This window comes from Malaclemys terrapin, chromosome 22 (genome assembly GCF_027887155.1).
Source record: "Malaclemys terrapin pileata isolate rMalTer1 chromosome 22, rMalTer1.hap1, whole genome shotgun sequence".
Classification (NCBI taxonomy): domain Eukaryota; kingdom Metazoa; phylum Chordata; order Testudines; family Emydidae; genus Malaclemys; species Malaclemys terrapin.
In genome coordinates this window covers 9,591,127-9,610,396 of record NC_071526.1, presented here as the reverse complement: position 1 = coordinate 9,610,396, position 19,270 = coordinate 9,591,127, and the positions used below count along the sequence as shown (strand labels likewise).

General features: G+C 64.9%; 1 protein-coding gene across 1 annotated transcript in view; it reads right to left on the bottom strand.

Moving 5' to 3' along the window:
- Positions 1-249: 249 nt before the first annotated feature.
- The window catches only part of MAP3K6 (mitogen-activated protein kinase kinase kinase 6), a 30,495-nt gene continuing 11,474 nt past the window's right edge, over positions 250-19,270 (bottom strand). Inside the window, exons 5-29 of the mRNA XM_054011979.1 lie at positions 19,084-19,252; positions 18,375-18,481; positions 17,759-17,929; positions 17,023-17,135; positions 16,304-16,463; positions 15,796-15,946; positions 15,049-15,156; positions 14,881-14,930; positions 14,013-14,108; positions 13,356-13,440; positions 13,075-13,208; positions 7,960-8,087; positions 7,453-7,589; positions 6,868-6,973; positions 6,447-6,604; positions 5,848-6,052; positions 5,508-5,655; positions 4,136-4,304; positions 3,613-3,798; positions 3,194-3,299; positions 2,402-2,645; positions 1,984-2,093; positions 1,570-1,670; positions 1,176-1,252; positions 250-788 (exon numbers count right to left, since the gene is read on the bottom strand). Of these exons, the coding sequence (XP_053867954.1) occupies positions 704-788; positions 1,176-1,252; positions 1,570-1,670; positions 1,984-2,093; positions 2,402-2,645; positions 3,194-3,299; positions 3,613-3,798; positions 4,136-4,304; positions 5,508-5,655; positions 5,848-6,052; positions 6,447-6,604; positions 6,868-6,973; positions 7,453-7,589; positions 7,960-8,087; positions 13,075-13,208; positions 13,356-13,440; positions 14,013-14,108; positions 14,881-14,930; positions 15,049-15,156; positions 15,796-15,946; positions 16,304-16,463; positions 17,023-17,135; positions 17,759-17,929; positions 18,375-18,481; positions 19,084-19,252 (3,304 nt within the window). The 3' untranslated portion in view covers positions 250-703. The remainder of the gene's footprint in view (positions 789-1,175; positions 1,253-1,569; positions 1,671-1,983; positions 2,094-2,401; positions 2,646-3,193; positions 3,300-3,612; positions 3,799-4,135; positions 4,305-5,507; positions 5,656-5,847; positions 6,053-6,446; positions 6,605-6,867; positions 6,974-7,452; positions 7,590-7,959; positions 8,088-13,074; positions 13,209-13,355; positions 13,441-14,012; positions 14,109-14,880; positions 14,931-15,048; positions 15,157-15,795; positions 15,947-16,303; positions 16,464-17,022; positions 17,136-17,758; positions 17,930-18,374; positions 18,482-19,083; positions 19,253-19,270) is intronic.

Below are 19,270 nucleotides of genomic sequence, written 5' to 3'. Positions count from 1 at the left end.
AAGAGGGGGGTAGGGGGCTGCTGGCGGGCGGGAGAGCAGGATTCAGACAGCCCGAGGGGGGCGCTGCCTCCTTGGGCACGCAGGAGGATGCCAGCCTGGGCTGAGGTGGGACAGGGCTCCAAGAAGCTGCCGGGCCCACAGCTTGCCCCGCCGCCACCCAGGCTGGGAGGAACCTGGCTTCATTTTCCCTTTGCAGACAAGTGCTGCCCCCCTCCCCCTATTCTGCCCAAATGAGGAGGGAGCTGGGGGCACAGCTGGGAGGCTGTTTATTGCTGGAGTTTACAGTCACGGTGGGGGGGAGGCTGAGGCCCCTGTGGTCCCCTTAGTTTCACCAGCAAAGCCCCACTGTCCTGCTGCAGCAGCCTCCTCTCTCTCCTGCCAAGGCAGCAGCGTGGGCACCTCCTTCGCCAGCCAGCGCTGGGGGGTCACATGGGCGCGATGGGCAGGGCGGCAGCCGTCCCTCAGCAAATGGCCCCGCTCTCCCGCTTGTTACGAGACGCGGGCCCAGGGTCAAGCAGGGCAATGGGCGTGAGGCTGCTCTGGGCCATGGTGCCCAGCAGAGCGATGGTAGGAGCCACCTGCCAGCTCGAGGGCAGAGGTGGCGTGGCTGGTTGGCAGGGCGTGAAGGCGGCGAGGCGGCGGTCAGCTCTGGCTGAGTGCGGGCGCTCGTTACGGCACGGGGAGGCCGCGGCTGCCCCGTCTCTCACTCGGCCTCCCGCTGCGCCTGCTTGGCGAGGGATTTCCGGTGCTCCTGGATGGCTCCCCATAGCTTGCACACCAGCCCCCCTCTGGCAGGGAGAGACGGAGACGAGTGAGACACACCCCTGCCTCCCTTGGCACCGGCTGCAAACAGCCTCAATGCCTCGCCCTCTGGCTGGTGCCCAGGGGATGGGACGGGGGCCACACAGGGGGATGGTCTCCGTGGGCCTCACGCCCCACTCAGGGCAGGGTCTTTCCCAGGCAGAGTTGCAGTGAAATGCTCCCAGGGCAGAGTCTGCTCAGGCTGCCAGGACAGATTCATGGTTCACCAAAGCAACTCGCTCCACTGACCCCCCAGCCATTGTGGCTGGGCTGGGAGGGACAAGCTCTAGGCGTGGCCTCTTGGCCCAGCCAGCAGTGCCCCTCTGGAGAAGAGGGCTGGGGCACCGGCCCTGGTTCCCCTCCTGCCACCCTACCTGATGCCGGTGTAGAGCAGGTCGTCGCGGGTGGCGCAGGTCAGCAGGTCGGGCAGGGTGAAGCCGTGCTGCAGGAACTGGGGGAGAAAGCAGGCAGCGGAGCTGGTCAGCGAGGGGCGCTGCAGCCAGAGCTGGGATGGGGCCACCCCACTGGCTCCATGGGGAAGGGAGTGCTGGAGGGCCGGGGCGTGTGGGAGGGACGCCCCAGACCCAGCTGCCTTATGCCCAGGCACCCGGCCCCCACCCCACCAGGGCCTGGGAGAAAGGGGGCAGGAGGTGTCCCACTGGAGCCTGCCTCTCCCTCTCCCTGCTAAGGCCGGGGTCATGGCGGGGCCCAGGGCTGTCCCCAAGCCGCTGGCCCCTCAGCCTGGCTCGCACAGCGCGGGGGACGTACCGTCGTGGTCGCATCCTCATCCGCTCCGTGGCTCTGTAACCAGTCAACGAGGAGGGCGTCCACCGCCCCCTGCCGGGACCGCTGGGGGTGCGCGGCCAAGGCTGTGCAGACAGAAGGGTTCGGACCCGGGTCAGCCTTCCCCAGACTCTGTGGCTCAGCCTCCCCCGTGTCTTTGGGCTCCAGATGTGTGGCCCGGGGGAGACAAACCCAGCCCCTCACTGCCCCAGAGACACGGGCCCCAACGTGGGGCTCGGGAGGGAGACCCAGCCCCTGCCCCGATGTGGTCAGCTGGGGGAGACCAAGGTGTGTTCCACCCTGCCATGCCCATCTCCCATTGCTTCCCCTCCCGCACTGCGCCCAGCAGCCCCACAGAGCTCCCCCAGCCCAGCTCCGGCGAGTCCTGGCATCACTCACCTAGGGGCTTGGATCCCTGCAGAGCCTTGGCCTCCTGCTCCGCGGCCTGGAGCACCCTCCGCAGCTGCCTGTGCCACTCTCGCTCCTTCTCCAGCAACGCCTCCAGCAGCCTGCCACGCGCGCCGGGGGGACAAGGCAGAGGGGCTGGGAATCGAGGGCCACGCTGTGTGTGTGTGTGTGAGAGATGGGGGGAGGGCGATTGCTACTGTACTCCCCCACCCTCCACCCCGCCCAGCCTGGGCACGTCAGAGCCACAGCTGGGAGCCCAGCCCAAGTGTGGATCCTAATGCCCTTGGACTGGGAGAGTGGCACCGCCCTGGTGTGTGGATCCAGGCCAGGAGGGCGGCTGTGGGGTGCTGCCCCCTCCCGCGGGCAGAGGCTGGCACAGACCACGCCTCCCGACCCTTTGGGCTCCTACCTGCCCGTCTCCGCGCGGAGACGGCTGAGCTGCAGCAGGAGTGGCAGGGAGTCCGCCGGGGCAGTACAGAAGCCCAGCTCGGTGCTGGTGCCGCTGCCAACGCCAGAACTTGGGGTCTCCACGCTGCCCCTCCCCCCGCTGGGCTGGCTCGGGGGAGGAGGCGCTCCCTGCGCCTCTGGATCTTCCTCCACCTCCTCTTCGCTGCCCCCTTTGCCCGGGAGATGCGGCGGCTTCACCCGGAGTTCTGGAAGCGCGGGAGAAAGAAGGTGAGCGGGGAGGTGGCTGGCCTGGGGTAGGGACGGTGGGCAGAAGGCCGTGAGCCCTAGGGATGCCTCTGGGCACTGGGAGCCGAAGGGTCAGGGCAGCCCCACGGGCAGCGGGCAGGGGTGGGAGCAGCAGTGGGACTAGCGGTAGCATCTGACTGCCTCTGTTCTCCCACCACTCTAGGCCCGGGCAGGCGCCCCGTGCTTCCTGGTGGGAAATCTCCCTGCTGGAGCTGGGGAGGGCCATGCCCGACAGCCTCGGGCCCAGAACTCCACGGGCAGGGCCCAGGGGTTCTGCCAGCTGATAGGACGGAGAGAGCCGGGTCTCAAGGCCCTGGACGGGGGCCTCCTGCTGCCGTCTGTATATACAGTCCCAATATGAAAAGTTACCTTAGCAGCACCCCAGAGCACTCCGAGGGGACCCCCGCCCCAGCCGCAAACCCACTGCCGCCCGGCCGGGCCCCGATTCCCCCTGCGGCTGGAGCCAGGGCCACCACGCAGCTCCCCCCCCCCCCGCCCGCCCACGCACCTGTCACAAGGATGGTGAAAGCTGCTTGCACGGCCTGGCCCATGAGGTTATCCAGGGCGAACATCCAGTGCGGCTTGATCTGGTGCTGCCGTAGGAGCTGCTTCACCTGCAGGGATGGGAGAGGATGGGCCGCGCCGGCACTGGAGCCAGCCGGAGACCTTGCCACGCCGAGTCCACCGCAGGCCCCGAGGGGCGACCCCCCAGCTCCCTCTGGGGTCCCCACCGGGCCTGGGATTACAGAAGCCCCGCCCCCTTTGTTCATTGGCCACACCCACCATGCTCCTGCGACTGCCCAGGTGAGGCGTTAAAGGCAGTGGGTGCTCGGTACTTGGGGCAATTGAGTTTTAAAGGTCCCAGGCCAGGTGTGGAGGGAGAAGTGGCCCGGCCCAGCAGCCTCCTGGGAAGGGCTGAGTACTCACCGTGTCCTGGAAGCTGAAGAGTGGCACCTGCACGTGGCGAAGGCTTAGGCCCTCCGCCTGCAGCGGGGCCTGGAGCCCCAGCAGCTCCTGGCTGAGCTGCCGGCGGCTGGGGGAGCGGATGTAGCTCTTGAGGCAGGACACCAGCTGGGCGATGTGCTCCGAGGACAGCCTCCCTCGGTCCCGGCTCTGGACGGGGAAGGGAAAGGCTCAGCCTGGGGGCGCGAGCGCAGACGGGCTCCCACGCGAGGCTGGGCTGGCAGCGGGAGGGGTCTCAGACGCACCCCGCGCCAGAGCGAGCGAGTGGATGGAAGTCGTACGTGACGGGCTCCAGGAAAAGGACAAAGGCCATAAAGCGACTGCAGACCCCCCCCCATCTGGAGCCAGGCTGAATGAGCGGCCCCCAGCCTGGCACGGGGAGTTTAGCCCCTGACCTGCCGCAGAGGGGTCGGAGCCGCGTGCTGTCTGCCGCGTGCAGGGGAGGGGTTGGGCCTGGCTGCCGAGCCTTCGAGGGGCCGGCACTGACCTGGCTCTGGGCCTCCTCCAAGGCGGCCACGATGCTGGGCTGCTCCTCCGTCAGGATCTGGTGCAGGGTGGCCCTGCGCTCGCTGTCTTTCTTCAGCAGGAACATGCCCCCGCTCTCCTCAGGGGCGGGGGAGCTGCTGCAATCCAAACCAGCTGGCTCCCCGGCAGCCCTGGGGAGACGGGAGTTGGGGGGGGGGGGGCAGGGACATGCAGTGAAGCTTGGGCACTGCAGGGGGGCAGGCCTGTGCTAAAGAGCGGATCCAGGACTGCGGCTGACCCACTGTGGAGCCTGGGATGGGAGGGACGCCTCCCTTACAGGGCTGCCTGGGGCACCCAGCTCTGCTGCCCGTCTAGCCCTCTGGGATATGCACCTCCAGACACCCAGAGCGCTGGGGCTCGCAGCGAAAGGGGAGGGTTGGAAGAGGGGAGACACGAGTAGCCCAGTCAGTCCCCACACACCCGCCCCGGGCAGCCAAGTGGTTCTGGGGGGCAGCAGGAATTCACATGCTCCAGGGGGAGCCACCCCACAGCATGGCAAGCCCTTCGGGCTGGTGGGACAAGGAGACTTGGGGCATCCATCCCTGTGCACTGCAGATCCCCCTCCTGGGGAGTGAGGGACACCCAGGCCAGCGTGGGGAACATTGAATCGTGGGGGACAGCTGGGGGGGTCTGTCATCCGATCCGAATCTCCCTGGACCAAGAATCCCAGGACAAAAAAACCCCTCCAAAACAACCTCCCTCCCCAGGCCCCTGCCATCGGCCACAGCAGCAGCTTGCGGCTGTCAGCCGGTAAACCGGGCTCTGGGAACACCAGGGACAAGCCCTCCTGATACCCCTGCATCACGGGGAGCGGGGCGCTCCGGAGAGCAGAGTCTGCGTTCCCCACTCGCCTGCCCCATCCGCCCGGTGGGCGCTGGAGCTGGAGGTGAAGACGCATAAAACTCAGCTGCAGTGACAGCTGCTGACCACCAGGTGTCGCCCAATCCCTGCCCTACAAACCCAGTCCGCTGTCCCCGTTGAGTCCGGCCCTACATGTAGCAGGGGCTGGAGGAGGCCTTGGGGGGCAGCCTGGGCACATCTGGCTGCTTGATCCCCTAAGGCAGGGGGCTCCCCTTCGACAGCCACCGCCCCGAGACCGTGCGCCCTGTGGGAGGGGTTAGGAAACCCAGCCAGGGATAAATGGTTGGGCATGGGGCTGCCCCGCACCCAGGGTGTGGCTAGGGGGCGCTAGTGGGGAACGTACCTATCCGGCTGGAGGTGCAGTGTCCAGCTGTGCTGCTGGGTGCAGTGTGTGGCCCTATCCCCTCCCCCAGCCTGAGATTCTCAGCCTCCTCCCAAGCCTACCCCTCCTTCCCCCCGAAGGGAAGCCATACCCCAGGTAGCTGCGTCTCTGGGTCACCTCGCTGGAGATGTGGGCTGGCAAGCTGCTGTCTGCCTTGGCAGCTGTCCTGGGGGCCTGGAAGGGCAAGGAGGGGTTCCTGGCCTCGCTGGCCCCCTCTGCTGCAGGGGCAGGAGAGCTGGCTGCAGAGAGAGACAGGGCCGGTTACTTCAGCTCCTCCAGGGAACACAGCCCACCTGCGAGATACCATGTCCCGCCCCCCAAGCCCTCAGGCCTCTTCCTGCCCCCCCGGGCTCCCTCCCATCTCCTCCTCCTGCCCCCCCACCCAGGGCTCCCCCCTGCCCCCAATATCCTTCTCCTGCCTCCTAGCTCACCCGCCCCCAGTGTGCCTCCTTCCGATGCTGGCACAGCCTGGTTCCTGGTTTTCTTCCTGCTGGGGGCTGTCAGGAAGGGCTCCTGGAGCAGGGCTGCAGCAGGCGCCCGTTGATCCGGATCCACCTCGAAGCACTGGAGAATGAAGGCCTTGGCTGCCCCCGACATGGAGTCGGGCACCTCGGGGTGCATCTTGAACATGCCCACCTGGAGAGGGAGATGAGGGAGGGGCCATCACAGAGCCCTGGCCCCCCGTCCCCACCTCGCAGGGAGTGGGCCCAGAGGGGCACTGCCCCTTGGCTCACCCCCCCACAGGTACCCCGCTGTGTGGGCAGCACCAGTTTCCCCCATGTCACCCAATGGGCCTCAGTCAGGGCCTAGTCTCTCTGCCGAGGCGGCCAACGAGGGGCTGGTCAGTGGCTATGGCGGCCAGACTGGGGCATGGCCACCTGTCCACTGGGAGCCGCAGCGAGACTCACCCCCCCCGCCATTTTGTAGTGGGGAAAGCCATAACCCTCCCCCACCAGCCCCCACACTCAGAGAGGAGCCCGAGCAGTCAGCCCCGCACCTCCCTGACGGTACCAGCGAGCCCCGTCCTCACCTTGAACATGGCGGCCTGCGGGCTGCCTAGCTCATAGAACGGGGGGTTGCCCGTGGCCATCTCGATGATGGTGCAGCCCAGGGACCAGATATCGGCCGGCTTCCCGTAGCCTCGGGGGCCCTGGTCAATGATCTCCGGGGCCATATACTGCAGGGTGCCTGGAAAGAGACCAGAGCAACTGAGGGAAGCCAGCCCCCAACACCCCCTGCCTGCCCCAGATCAGCCAGTGAGCCCCTCCCAAACCCAGATGGGCCAGGGACCCCTTCCCTCCCCTCCTGCCAGGTCCTGAGGATGCCCCTGTGCTTGGCACTGGGCCTCAGTGTCCCCCATCGGGGGGGGGGGGGGAAGATGGCAAATGGCCCCTTCCCACAGCCCAGCATGCCGTAACCCAATGCGGGGGGCTTGCACCAGAGCCCCTCACCTGTGAAGGTCTCGGCGCAGGGGCTCATCCCAGCCAGCCTCTTGGAGGTCCCGAAGTCAGAGATCTTCAGCACCCCGCTGTAGGTGTTGATAAGGACGTTGTCTCCCTGTCAAACGCCGCCCCCCAATCAGAACCGGTCACAGCTGTGGAGAGCCTCCTGGGGCGAGTGCTCAGAGACAGGGTGTGCTCCTCCCTCCCCCAGATCCGCTAATGCCCCTCGCTCCCGCTCTGTCCTGCTCTGGGAGTCGAGGGTGGATCCACCCCATCTGTGGGGCCAGGAGAGGTAGAGGGGGCGGTGAGACCAGATGCCCTGGAACTCCCAGAATGGGGGGCAGGCCGGGGCCCTGCTTGGGACACCGGCGGCTTTGCGGAGACCAGAGCAGCCCGCTGAGGTGTTGGAAACCATCCTGGGACTCAGCACGGAGCCCAGGGCCCAGCTAGCAGCCTTAGGGTGGCGGAGTCCCTGGATTAGCCCACCATTCCCCTCCAGTCCGGGGAAGGCCCCGGGCCCCGTAAGCTGGGTGGGCCCTAGTCAGCTGCCATTTCTCCCACTCCGCACTCGCACGGGCCAGCCAACGCCCTCACCTTGATGTCCCGGTGGACGATCTGGTTGTCGTGCAGGTAGCGCAGGCCCTCCAGGATCTGCTTGGTGTAGAACACGATGGTGGGCTCGTTGTCCTTCAGGGGGCCCCACTTGGAGCGCAGGAGGGATGAGAGGCTCCCTGGAGATGGGGACGGAGATGGGAACCCCACTGAGCCCGTGTGCCCACCCCGAGTCCCCACGCCCCAGCACAGGGGAACCCGGCCCGGACCCGCCCCAGGGTCACACCCCAGGCCCAGGGCTGGCACAGAATGGGGCAGGGCAGGAGCAATGCGAGGCTGTTAGGAACCCCCGAGAAGACCCCAGGCCACATTAGAGCCAAGGGCCGCCAAGGGCAGGAGGCAGCTAGCCTGGGACGTGGGGTCTGCGACAGGCCAGATGGATGGCAGCACGTTCCCAGGCTGGGGCACCCTGCTCTGTGCAGGAGACCTCAGGTTTGGCTGCCTCTCTCCTCGGCATCCCCAGCCTGGGGCGGGCGCTCACTCGCCTACCTCCCGGCACCTCCTCCATGAAGATCTTGATGAAGCCGTCCTGGCTGATGGAGCCCAGGTATTGGACGATGTTCCGGTGCCGCAGGCGCTTGTGCAGGGCGATCTCCTCGTGCAGGGGCTGCGAGTACCTACAAGGCGGGAACCGGGGCAGTGAGGGTAAAGGGCCAAGCCTGCCTGCTCCCTCCCAGGGGGCTGGGCAATGGGGCTGCAGTGCCCCGCACTCAGCAAGGCCATCCCCTCCCAGCGGGGCAGGAAGGGCAGGTGAGAACCAGGACCAGGCAGGTGCCCATCCACCCTGACACTAGTGCGCTCACACTGGGACTCTCCAAGTCACACTCATCTACCTCCCGTGCCCCCACCCCCACAGCCCCAGATCACTATGCTGCTGGGTACCCTGACTTTCCCAGCCGGCGTGGAAGGGGAGGGCAGGACCCACTGCCTGAGGGTCACTGGTATGGGGCAGGGAGTTTCGGCCATACCCCAACTCACTAATGTCAGATCGGTACTGTCACGGAGTATTGGGGGACTCAGGGCCCTGCACCCCCGGCTTCCTGCGATTCACCATGACTCTCAGCCAGCCAGTAAAGCAGAAGGTTTATTTGGATGACAGGAATACAGTCCAAGACAGGTCTTGCAGGCACAGACAACTGGGACCCCCTCAGTTTGGTCCATCTTGGGGTCCCAGCCCCCCTTGGGAGGTCAGAGCCATCTCTGCCCCCCAGCCATCTCTCCAGCCTGCTTCCCACACTCTGGCTTCAGCGACCCCTCCCACCGCCTTTGTTCAGTTTCCCGGGCTAAGGAGTCACCTGGCCTTCAACCCCTCCCTGGGTTCTCGTGTTACACACTTAGGTATGCGCCCTCGGGCTGTCTCCCATCCCCCAATGCAGACTATTCAGCCACACTTCCCTGTCAGCATTCACAGACCACAGTGAGAACAGGCCCAGTTCGTCACATCTCTCCCCCCTTCGAGACCGAACTGAGCAGGGTCACTTTAGCCAGTGACCCGGGGAAGTTCAAACCTACCCCCGTTCCCATGGATGCCCCCGCATCCCTCCAGTTCCTTGGTGGGAATTACACCAGGCCCCTTCAGTTTCACGCCCCCCCTTAGGTCGGGGTGCTTGATGGCACTCGCAGTTCGCATGTGGGAAGGTTTATGCGGCCTGTGCCCTTTTCCCACCCCCATACCTCTGGGGCTCCAACTGGGCTGTGGTCTTCTCCCAGCGCTCCAGTCTGGAGGTCTGTGCTTTGGGCTCTCTTGGTTTAGAGCCGCCCTTTTAACCTTGGCCACCCTCTGGAAAGGATCCTTTATGCTGGGCAAGGGTCCTAAAGCTGTTTTCCCCTTGTCCCAGGCCTTCCTCCCCCTCTGACAGGGGTCACAGGATCCGCAGTACTGTCGGACAGTAACAAAGACCCCAGGCCAGTAAAAGCTCCGTAGCAGCCTCTGCTGGGTACGCCAGGTTCCCTGGTGCCCTGAGAGGGGAATGTCATGGGCCCGGCACAGCAGCTGGCGGCGATACTTCTGGGGTACCACCAGCTGCCTCCTGATCCCCCCTGACTCCATTTCCCCTGGGGGAGCCCATTCTCGGTACAGGAACCCCTTCTCCCACAGGAACCTTTTCCGGCCACCTCGTCCCATGGTCTGTACCGCATTGAGGTCGGCTAGGTCCCTTATCTTCCGCAAGGAGGGGTCTCTCTGTAACTCGGCCTGGAACTCAGCAGCTGGGACAGGGATGGCCACCTGCTCTTCCTCGCCCGCTGGGCCTGAAGCTGCAGCCTCCCTGAGCCGTGTCCCTGGGCGTTCCCTCCCCACCAGGTTAGGGTCCTGCGCCTCAGGCAAGGCACCCCCCCCAAGGCCAGGGCGCAGTGCCCCTCGCCGGCTCTGACTGCGGGTCACAACCAGTGCCTTTTGGGGGTTGCTTGGCCAGTTCTCCAGGTCCCCCCCCATCAATACCTCAGTGGGCAAATACGGGTGTACCCCCACATCCTTGGGGCCCTCCTTGGCCCCCCACTTCAGGTGTACCCTTGCCACGGGCACTTTGACTGGTGTTCCGCCCACCCCCGTCAGGGTCAGGTAGGAGTTGGGCACCACCTGATCTGGGGCCACCACCTCGGGCCGGGCCAGCGTCACCTCTGCGCCTGTATCCCAGTATCCATTGACCTTCCTCCCATCCACCTCCAGGGGAACAAGGTACTCTCTCCGGAGGGACAGCCCCGCGCCCACCGTATAAACCAAAAACCCTGAGTCTGGGGCATCCAGCCCCCTAGAGGAGCTGGCCTGGAGCTCTCCTCCCTCCTTAGCAGGTGGTACTCTGCCAGCCCCTCTTCCCTGGGAATGCTGCCTTTCGCCGGGCTGGGTCTCTACCCAGTTAACCCTCTGTGGGTTCGGTCTGCTCAGTCTGTCCCTGAGCCTAGGGCACTGGGCCCGTATGTGGCCCTTTTGGCCACAGTGGTAGCAGCCCATGTCCCATGGGTCCCCTTGAGTAGGTCGGATGGTCCTGATGCCGGATGCTCCCCTCTGATGGGTTTTTTCTGTATTTTCCCATGGGGAGGTCCCATGGTGACTCTCTCTCTGCGTTGTGGTGGGACTGTTCCTTTGGGACTCCTCCCTTTTATCTCCTGACCGGCTCTTTACAAACTCATCGGCCAGCTGCCCGGCGTGTCGCGGGTTCTCTGGCTTTCTGTCCACCAACCACAGCCTCAGGTCGGATGGGCACCGGTCATACAGTTGCTCCAGTACCAGCAGTTTAATCAGGTCCTCCTTCGTCTGGGCCCCACCAGCCCACTTGCTGGCGTATCTCTCCATGCGGGCGGCTAGTTGCAGATATGAGATCTCAGGGGTTTTATCTTGACTCCGGAACCTTTCCCGGTACATTTCAGGAGTCAGCCCAAACTCACGTAGCAGGGCCTTTTTGAATAGTTCGTAGTCCCCTTTCTCTGCCTCTCCCAGTTGGCGGTACAATGCCACGGCTTTGGGGTCCAGTAAGGGGGTAAGGACCCGGAGTCTGTCCGCGGGATCAACCCGGTGCAGCTCGCAGGCCGTCTCAAAGGCCTCCAGGAAGTCATCCATGTCCTCCCCCTCCTTGTATGGGGCCATGATGCACTTATCAAAGCTCCGTGCAGTCCTGGGTCCCCCCTCACTCACCGCAGCCGGGGGTTCGCTGCCCCTCAGTCTCGCCAGTTCCAGTTCACGCTGATGCTGTCTCTCATTCTCCTGTCTCTGTCTCTCTTTCTCCTCCCGTTCATGCTGTCTCTGTCTCTCTTCACGCTGATGCTGTCTCTCTTTCTCCTCCCGTTCACGCTGATGCTGTCTCTCTTTCTCCTCCCGTTCATGCTGACGCTGTCTCTCTTCATGCTGTCTCTGTTGTTCACGATCCTCCAGCTCCCTCAGTTTTAGCTCTTTCTCCCATTCCAGCCAATTCCGCTCCCCGGATGCCGAACGTCGCCGGGAGGATCCTCTGCTGGCCGGCGGGCTTCGCCGGGAGGGTCCCCTGCTGGCCGGGGGGCCCACGGCGCCTTCGGTATTTGCTGGGCTCCTCCCCACCCTTCCCCTAGGCATAGGAAGGAGGGGTCTCGGGAAGCCCTCAGCAGCCGGCTGACCACTCCCAGCTGGGACAGACACTGGTGCCTGCGCTGCATTTGCCAGGCTGCTTCCCTGAGACACAGGGATCAGTTCATTCGCGCGATCTTCCGCCTCTAGCTGGGCAATGAGCTGTTCTTTGGTGAGCCTCCCAATGTGCAGCCGCCTCTGCTTGCACAGCTCCACCAGGTCGCTCTTAAGCCGCTTGGCATACATCTTCCTGCTGGCCACTCACCGGCCTGTGTGCTCACAGCTCCCCACAGTTCCCAGGGGGCCCCCTAGTGTGCCAGCCCTTCTCGAGGTCACCACCTCTCTGCCAGGGTCGAGCTGCAGACTCCTCCGCCCCTGGGACCACTCGCTGCGATCCCCCCGGGGGACCCTGTTACTGCTAAAGTCCTTCTCGCTGGTCACACACTCCCAGGGGTAATAACCGTCTCTCTCCCACTCTTCAGCAGGCCTGGTCCCCGTCAATCCCCCTTCGTTTTACTGCTCCCCCAGTCACTTACTGCAGGAAGCGCCGTCCACGGGGTGCAGTAGATCCCACCTCTGCCACCAGTTGTCACGGAGTATTGGGGGACTCAGGGCCCTGCACCCCCGGCTTCCTGCGATTCACCATGACTCTCAGCCAGCCAGTAAAGCAGAAGGTTTATTTGGATGACAGGAATACAGTCCAAGACAGGTCTTGCAGGCACAGACAACTGGGACCCCCTCAGTTTGGTCCATCTTGGGGTCCCAGCCCCCCTTGGGAGGTCAGAGCCATCTCTGCCCCCCAGCCATCTCTCCAGCCTGCTTCCCACACTCTGGCTTCAGCGACCCCTCCCACCGCCTTTGTTCAGTTTCCCGGGCTAAGGAGTCACCTGGCCTTCAACCCCTCCCTGGGTTCTCGTGTTACACACTTAGGTATGCGCCCTCGGGCTGTCTCCCATCCCCCAATGCAGACTATTCAGCCACACTTCCCTGTCAGCATTCACAGACCACAGTGAGAACAGGCCCAGTTCGTCACAGGTACCTAATGGGGGTCGCGTGAGGGGTCATCGGAAAACCGATAACACCCTGATCTCTGATATTCTTGCATGGGGCGTGTACGGTAACCCCCCAACGGTAGGAAACACGGAACTAAAACGTGTTCGAAGCGGACATGGCTGGGGAACGGGGAAGCAGGCTGCTTCCCGACGTCTCCATCCAGCTGCAATTGGCCACTCGCTGGCACAGAGGAGGATGCAGGGGCAGATCCGTGTGTATCGTGGAAAGCGCCGGCGGGGGAGAGACCAGCATGGAGCCTTCTCCACCAGACTCCCTGGCACCTTTCCGCACAGTGGGGGCACTGGTTTAGAAAAGAGGGGCAAAGAGCCCCAGAGATCTGGAGCTGGATTCAATACCCTGGTTTGACTTTACACATCGACACGCAGGGCATGCTCGTCTGCTGGCTGGGAGCTACGGGGCACTCAGGGTGACAGCTCTGACTGGTCTGGGCTGAAGCTCAAAACAGGACAGAGGGGTCCACAGGAAGCACCTCCCCGCCCCCCCGTGGCTCCTACCTGCTGTCCCGCTCCGGGATCTCCTTGATGGCAATGCGCACCTGGTTGCTGAGGTCCCGCCCGGCGTAGACGACCCCGTAGGTCCCCTTGCCCAGGATCACCCTGTCGCCCGTCTCTGTGTATTCGTAGTCGTACTGCGCAGGCCAGAGTAGGGTCAGCGTGCCTGGGGCTAGCTGCCCCTGCCAAGCCCCTCATGCACCCCCAGCTCCGCGAGCTGCACTCCAGTATCCACCAGACACGCCTGCTCCGAGTGCGAGCCCGCGCCCGCCCCCGGCACTCACCTCCAGGTCCTCGTCAAGGCCGTCGCCCGCCTCCTCGCCCCCCACCGCCAGCTCGGCCACGAAGGAGTGAATCAGCTTGCAGAACCTGCCGGCAGAGAAGGGAGAGCGTGCCTGGGCATGGCCCCACTGCCCGGCCCCTTCGGGGGCTCCCAGGCTGGGCAACGGGTCCTGGAGAACCTCCCCACCACCACACACCGGCTCAGTGACCCACCCTGGCAGAGCGCCGACCCTGCTGGCTGGCAAAACCACGGGACCCCTGGGCAGACGCAGCAATGCCATGTGTGGGGCAGGGCCTAGGGCAGCCCCACAGCCTGGGCCCCACCTGCCAGGATGGGGATTAAGTCTCTTCCGGCTCCCTCCCCCGCCTGGCCCTTCACCCCTCAAACCCAGCCCAGGGCAGCTGCTCCCCCCCCCCGCCCCCCAGCAGGGGCTCTGGGTCGGGGGACAGATCCTTTATCCCGTCCCCACAGCTCACCAGCGCTATGGTGCTAGAGGGTCCCTCTGCCTCCCCATCCTGCCCCATCACCAGCACCCCTGACCCACCAGCAGTAGCAGCGTTGGGGGTCCCTGCCCCTCCCCCACCCCAGTGTCCTCAACCCACCATTGGCAGAGGCATTGGGGGGCCCTGCCCCTCCCCTCCCCCACCCCCTGGCTCACCATTGGCAGTGGTGCTGGGTGGGGAAGTACAGCTGGAAGTCCTCGGCCGTGTGCAGCACGTACAGGAAGCAGCAGCGCTCGTCGCACTTGGAGATGCTGGAGAGAGAGAGGCCGGCCCCCACACCCCACAGTGAGTGTGGCGGGGGGTGGGGGGGGGCTGCTCCCACCCGAGCCTCACCCCAGAAACCTCCCCCAGCTCCAGTGTGCTCATGGGCTGCTCTGCCCTTGCGGCTTGGCACGGGCCCCCTCACCAGGCCGGTGGCACCGTCACCAGGAGCAATGGGGCTGCAGGTCCTGGGGGTGAGCCGGGGAGGGGTGCGGGCACATCCAGAGCTCTGGGGCTGGCACTCCAGCTAACAGCCTCCTCCCTGCCACGCCAGCCCCCTTGGGGCAACGCTCACAGAGCGTTCGGGGCCAGCCGTGCTCCGTGCCCCCCACTCCACCCTTGCAGGGGGCTGGTCACTGAACGAACCGGCTATGCCATGGCCCTTGGAGTCTGCTCTGCCAGGCAGCACAAGACCTTCCCAGCTGCCCACCTCCTGCCTGCAGGCAGGTCCCTCTCTGGCTCCTTGTGCCATACGCAGCTAGGGAGGCCAACACCTACTACGGGACCCACTAAGGGCCAGGCACTCAGCTGGGGGAGCCAGGCTTACTCTCCGCCAGGCTTACCCCCCCCCGCCCCGGCTTCCAGCTAGCCCTGGGCATGGGAACGAAGATGGACATTTCCCCAGTGCAAAGAGGGTGCTGGGAGAGGAGGGTTCTGCTGGGGACGCAGAGAGGATTTCCGGGTGGACGCAGGCTAACCAGGGAGCGCCGAGGCTGACAGAGAGGCTACCCCAAAGGGCAACCGAAGAGTTAAACTCCTCACCTGATTCCACGGATGGAGGAAGCCGGAAAGGTCCAGCTGGAGATCCCTCTCTAGGGGGAAAATAAACCCCAAAAAAACACGCAGCGTGAACAATGGCAGCCCAGAAAGTCGTCGCCATCAGGGGCGGCAAAGGGGTGGGCTCGCTCCCTGGGCTCCGAGCCGCCCTACCTCCTCCGGGGGGCAGATGTGGCACACCGTCACCGACTTTTCAGTCTCGCAATTGCACACCGTCAGCTGGGCTGGCTGCAGGACTTTGTTCAGTTCCAGAATCAGCACCTGGAAGGGAGGCGGAGAGAGAGGCTGGTGTGGGGGGTCTTTGCCCCCTTTCATTGCATCCCCAAGGGGCTGGAGGCAGGGGACCCCATGATGGGGCTGGGGGTGAGGACCCCAATCAATGCCGATATTCTTCTCCTTTCACCTAAGGATCCTGCTTCCTCTCCTGGAGCCCCCAGTATCCCTCCCTGATACACCCCCCAGCCCGGAGCACATTTTAACCTGCAAAGGGCCGGCTCCAGGCTCTGCTCTCCCCTTGCTGCCAGGAGCCTGCTCCGACCCCTACACAGCAGCACTGGTGACTGAAACCCACAAGCCAGATGGCCACCATCACCCCCAGCTCCTGCACACCTGTCTGGATTGTTACCAGGGCGACGGGGCAGCAGTAGCCGCCGGGTCTGTCTTCACCACACAGCTGGCCTGGCTTTCCCTTGGGTGTGGACCCTAGCCCCCACCCCCACCCACCGACAAACCCCTCCCATCCCATGCTCCAACCTGGGCGCCAATCACCTGGGCTAACTCTGCCCTCACCCTCCCTTATTGTCAGCACGCGCCAGGCCGGAGGCAGCTCTAGCGGCGTGACGGGCCTGGACTCAACGCACGGAGCCGACCCACCGCGCCGAGCACCAGCAGGCTCCTCACCGGGCAGCACTCCGTGGAGACGAAGGGCTGGCAGGACGCCAGCAGGAAGCCCATCCAGAAGTCAGCCTGCTCCTGCTTGGGCGTCTTGGTCTCTGGGCAGGTCTTGAAGTGTTTGTACAAGAGGAAGGTCTCCATGACGGAGGCCAGGTACCTGCGGTGACAGCCAGGGCAGAGGGTGAGACGGAAGGGAGGGACACCCCCCCGCGGAAACAGCTTCTGGGTGCTGCCAGGTCTCCCGTGCCGTCCCCCATGTACCCAGGATGGACAAGTTCTCCCGCGGTTCACTGGGAAAGCCCCACGGGCTGCCTCATGCCCAAAGGCCCGCGGGAAACCTCCCACGCAAGGGGCCGCTAGAGGAGACCCTGGCCCCTGAAGCTGGCCAAGCTGAGTCAAATGCCGATCTGCCCTCCCCTGGCAGAGCTCCCCTCCCGGAGGCACAGGCAGGGTGCTGCTGTTTGGGGGGGTCCCCCATAGGCTCTGGGGAGGGGCTGGCATTTCTGCCACCTACCAGACGGGGGCATTGAGTTTGTAGAGCTTCTCCGAGGCCCGGATGACTTTGCCCACGTCGTTGGCCAGGATCCAGGCGCCCAGGTAGAAGCCCACGTCCCAGTAATGCTGCATCTTTTCCACGCTGCCCTTATTGCTCAGCAGACAGCTCAGCTTGACGCCTGGGGGGGGGCGGCGGGGGGGGGGGTCGGGAAGTTTCCTCTTCACCGCTGAGGGCAGGGCGGAGACACGCCCGGGCAGGGCAGGCCCGCCCAGCCACCGCCCTGCCCCATTCCGCCTTCCCCCATCCCCTCGGCTCACCCCCACGCTTCCCCTGCTCCCACGCCAGCCCCGCCCACTCCACGCTCTCCCCCCCACCCCCATGGCTCAGCGCCCCCAGCCGTACCCCCTGCTCTCGCTACACGCCCACCCCAAACCAAAGAACGTCCCCCAGTCTCTAGCAGATGAAGCTTCCCCTTCCCTTGCCGCTTGAACTGCACAGGACATGGGAGAGAAGCCGGGACGGACAGCTCCCCCCTCCCCCCGAATTCCAAGGGACCCCCTCTGACTCATCTGGCCACAGAGTGCAAGAGAGACAAACCCATAAACCCCACACACCTCATAGCCCTTCCTTGGGCCATCGTCCAGGCCGTGCCAGGACTACGAGAGAGCCTGTTATAATCCCCGGAGGCCCACGGTGCTTTACCCACACACGACGGTGCCAGGGGAACAGCCACTCACCTATTTGCCGGAGCTGCACGGAGGTTTCGAACTGGTGCCCGGCTGCTATGAGCAGGACGGCAGAGTTAATCCCAGAGTGGAGGCTCGGCTCCGTGTCAAAGGCTTTGCTGTACCTGGGGAGTTCAAACATGCAGAGATGCCAGTGACGAAACAGTCACCCGGCCGGATCCCAGGCAGCACCACTGAAATGCAGCCAGCTCTGGGGTGGTGGGCAGCAAACAACCCATATATGGCAGTGCAGGGAAGGGGCATTAATTCCAATGCCAGGGGAGCTAGGACTCTCAAGGTGCCAAAGGGGAGGGTGTCTCTAATACCCACTTGCTGCAGACGATGGCCCAAGGAAGGGCTATGAGGTGTGTGGGTTTTATGGGTTTGTCTCTCTTGCACTCTGTGGCCAGATGAGTCACTGAGGGGGTCCCTTGGAATTCGGGGGGAGGGGGGGAGCTGTCCGTCCCGGCTTCTCTCCCATGTCCTGTAAGGTCTCCTCCGTAACACCCCATAAACTCAGCTTATCTGCCTCTACATTGTCCCTTCCAGGAACCGAACCCAGACGTCCAGAACCCAGCAAAGCCCATAGACCCATGCACACGCTCAGGAGTGGCTGCACACCCAGCCAAGTGCACGTGCTCCGTGTCTGTGCTCAAAACCCCGCTGGCCCAAGCTGCCCACCCCAGTCTCCCTGGCACGGGCCTCCCACCCCATCCCCGCCAGAGAGCCCCCCCGCCCTGGCTCTTACCAGTAAAAGGCCTGGTCCCTTTTCTCCGTGTCCGTGAAGCTGGAGCCGATGAACATGTCCTTGTAAATGCGGCCACACATGCAGTACAGGTCGGGCGCCGCCCCTTCTCGCCTCTCCACCACCGGCAGGAGCACGGAGAGAGCCTTCTCCCGGTCCCCGGGCTGGTTCCGCCTGCCCAGATAACGGGCGTGCTCAACCGCCAGACACAACAAGCCAACGCCCCAAAGAGGAGCATCAAAGAGAGAGCTGGGGTCCAAGCTCCACTCCCCAGGCCAATGGCTCTCAGCCCGGCGGGATAGAACGCCCTCTTTGTGCTCTGTCGCTGCAGAGGCCGAGGGCTGAATGGACCCCGGGGACTGATCTCCCCTCTTATCCCCAGACTGGGCAGGGGCAGCCTGGCGGAAGCTTGCTCGGATGCTGCCCGGTGGAGGGAGCATTTCAGGCTTCGATCCTCTCAGCCCAACACCGGCGTCCATACGCAGGACACCCCGTCCTTCCCCTGCCGAGCACCCGGCCCAGCGTGACGGGTGCCCACCGGCTCCACTGGCAGCAGAGGGCGCTCGGCACCCCGTGGGGCTGGGAGCGGGGCCTGCGCCTGCCCAAGGAAGCGTCTCACCTTTCGAGGGCGAAGGTGTACTGGAAGCGGATGTTGTGCTGTTCGGCCACGTCGCAGGTGGGCAGGGCCTGCAGCGTCTCCACCAGCCTGATGATGGCGTCGTAGTCCTGCCGAGGAAGCCGGGGGTCAGGCAGAGCAGGTCCCGGGGGGGGGGGATAGGCCGGGCCTGACGCAGCACAGGGGGCTCGGCAGTGGGGCGGGCAAACCACGCCACTCAGGATCGCAGCTCCTTCTGCGCCACGCATCCGGAGGTCGTGGTGCACTCAAGGAAACGGCCCTTGTGCCAGGGCAAGCAGTGGTGCCTGCAGAACCCCGGTGTCCTGCAGGAGACCTTTCTTCCAGCATGGCCACCCACCGCCTTGGTGACAGCCAGGCCTGCTGGGCAGCCGGCTGCAGCGACACACGCGCTGGCCAAGGATGGGGGCTCTGCATCTGGGGACCCTGGCGAGCCCCACCAGCTCTCCCTTGGAGAGCCGTGGGCCAGCGCTGCACATGCTCGTGTCTGTGACCCAGGGCCAGCAACCTCCTCTGAAAGCCACAAGCCAGGGCCTACCCCTGGGCATCCCAGGCAGCGACCCCACCTCTGCAGCCATCTCCCGTGAGCTTGGGCTGGTGCTCCCAAGGCCACGCTTCCTTCTGAGGACCCAGCCACCGCCCGCCTCACCCATCGTCCCACCCGCCCTGCTGGCGCGGGCCGGGGGCGGCTCACCTGCACATCCCGATAGGACAGGAGAAGGTTCATGACGATGTCCGGGCTGAGGAGCTCCACGCTGTCCAAGCGCTGCTGGATGTTGGCCAGCTCCCGGCTCAGCTGCTCCCCGCTGTACATCTCCCGGGCCTTGCGGATGTCCCGGCGGATCGTCTCCCGGAAATAGCCGCTGGAAAACCACCATGTT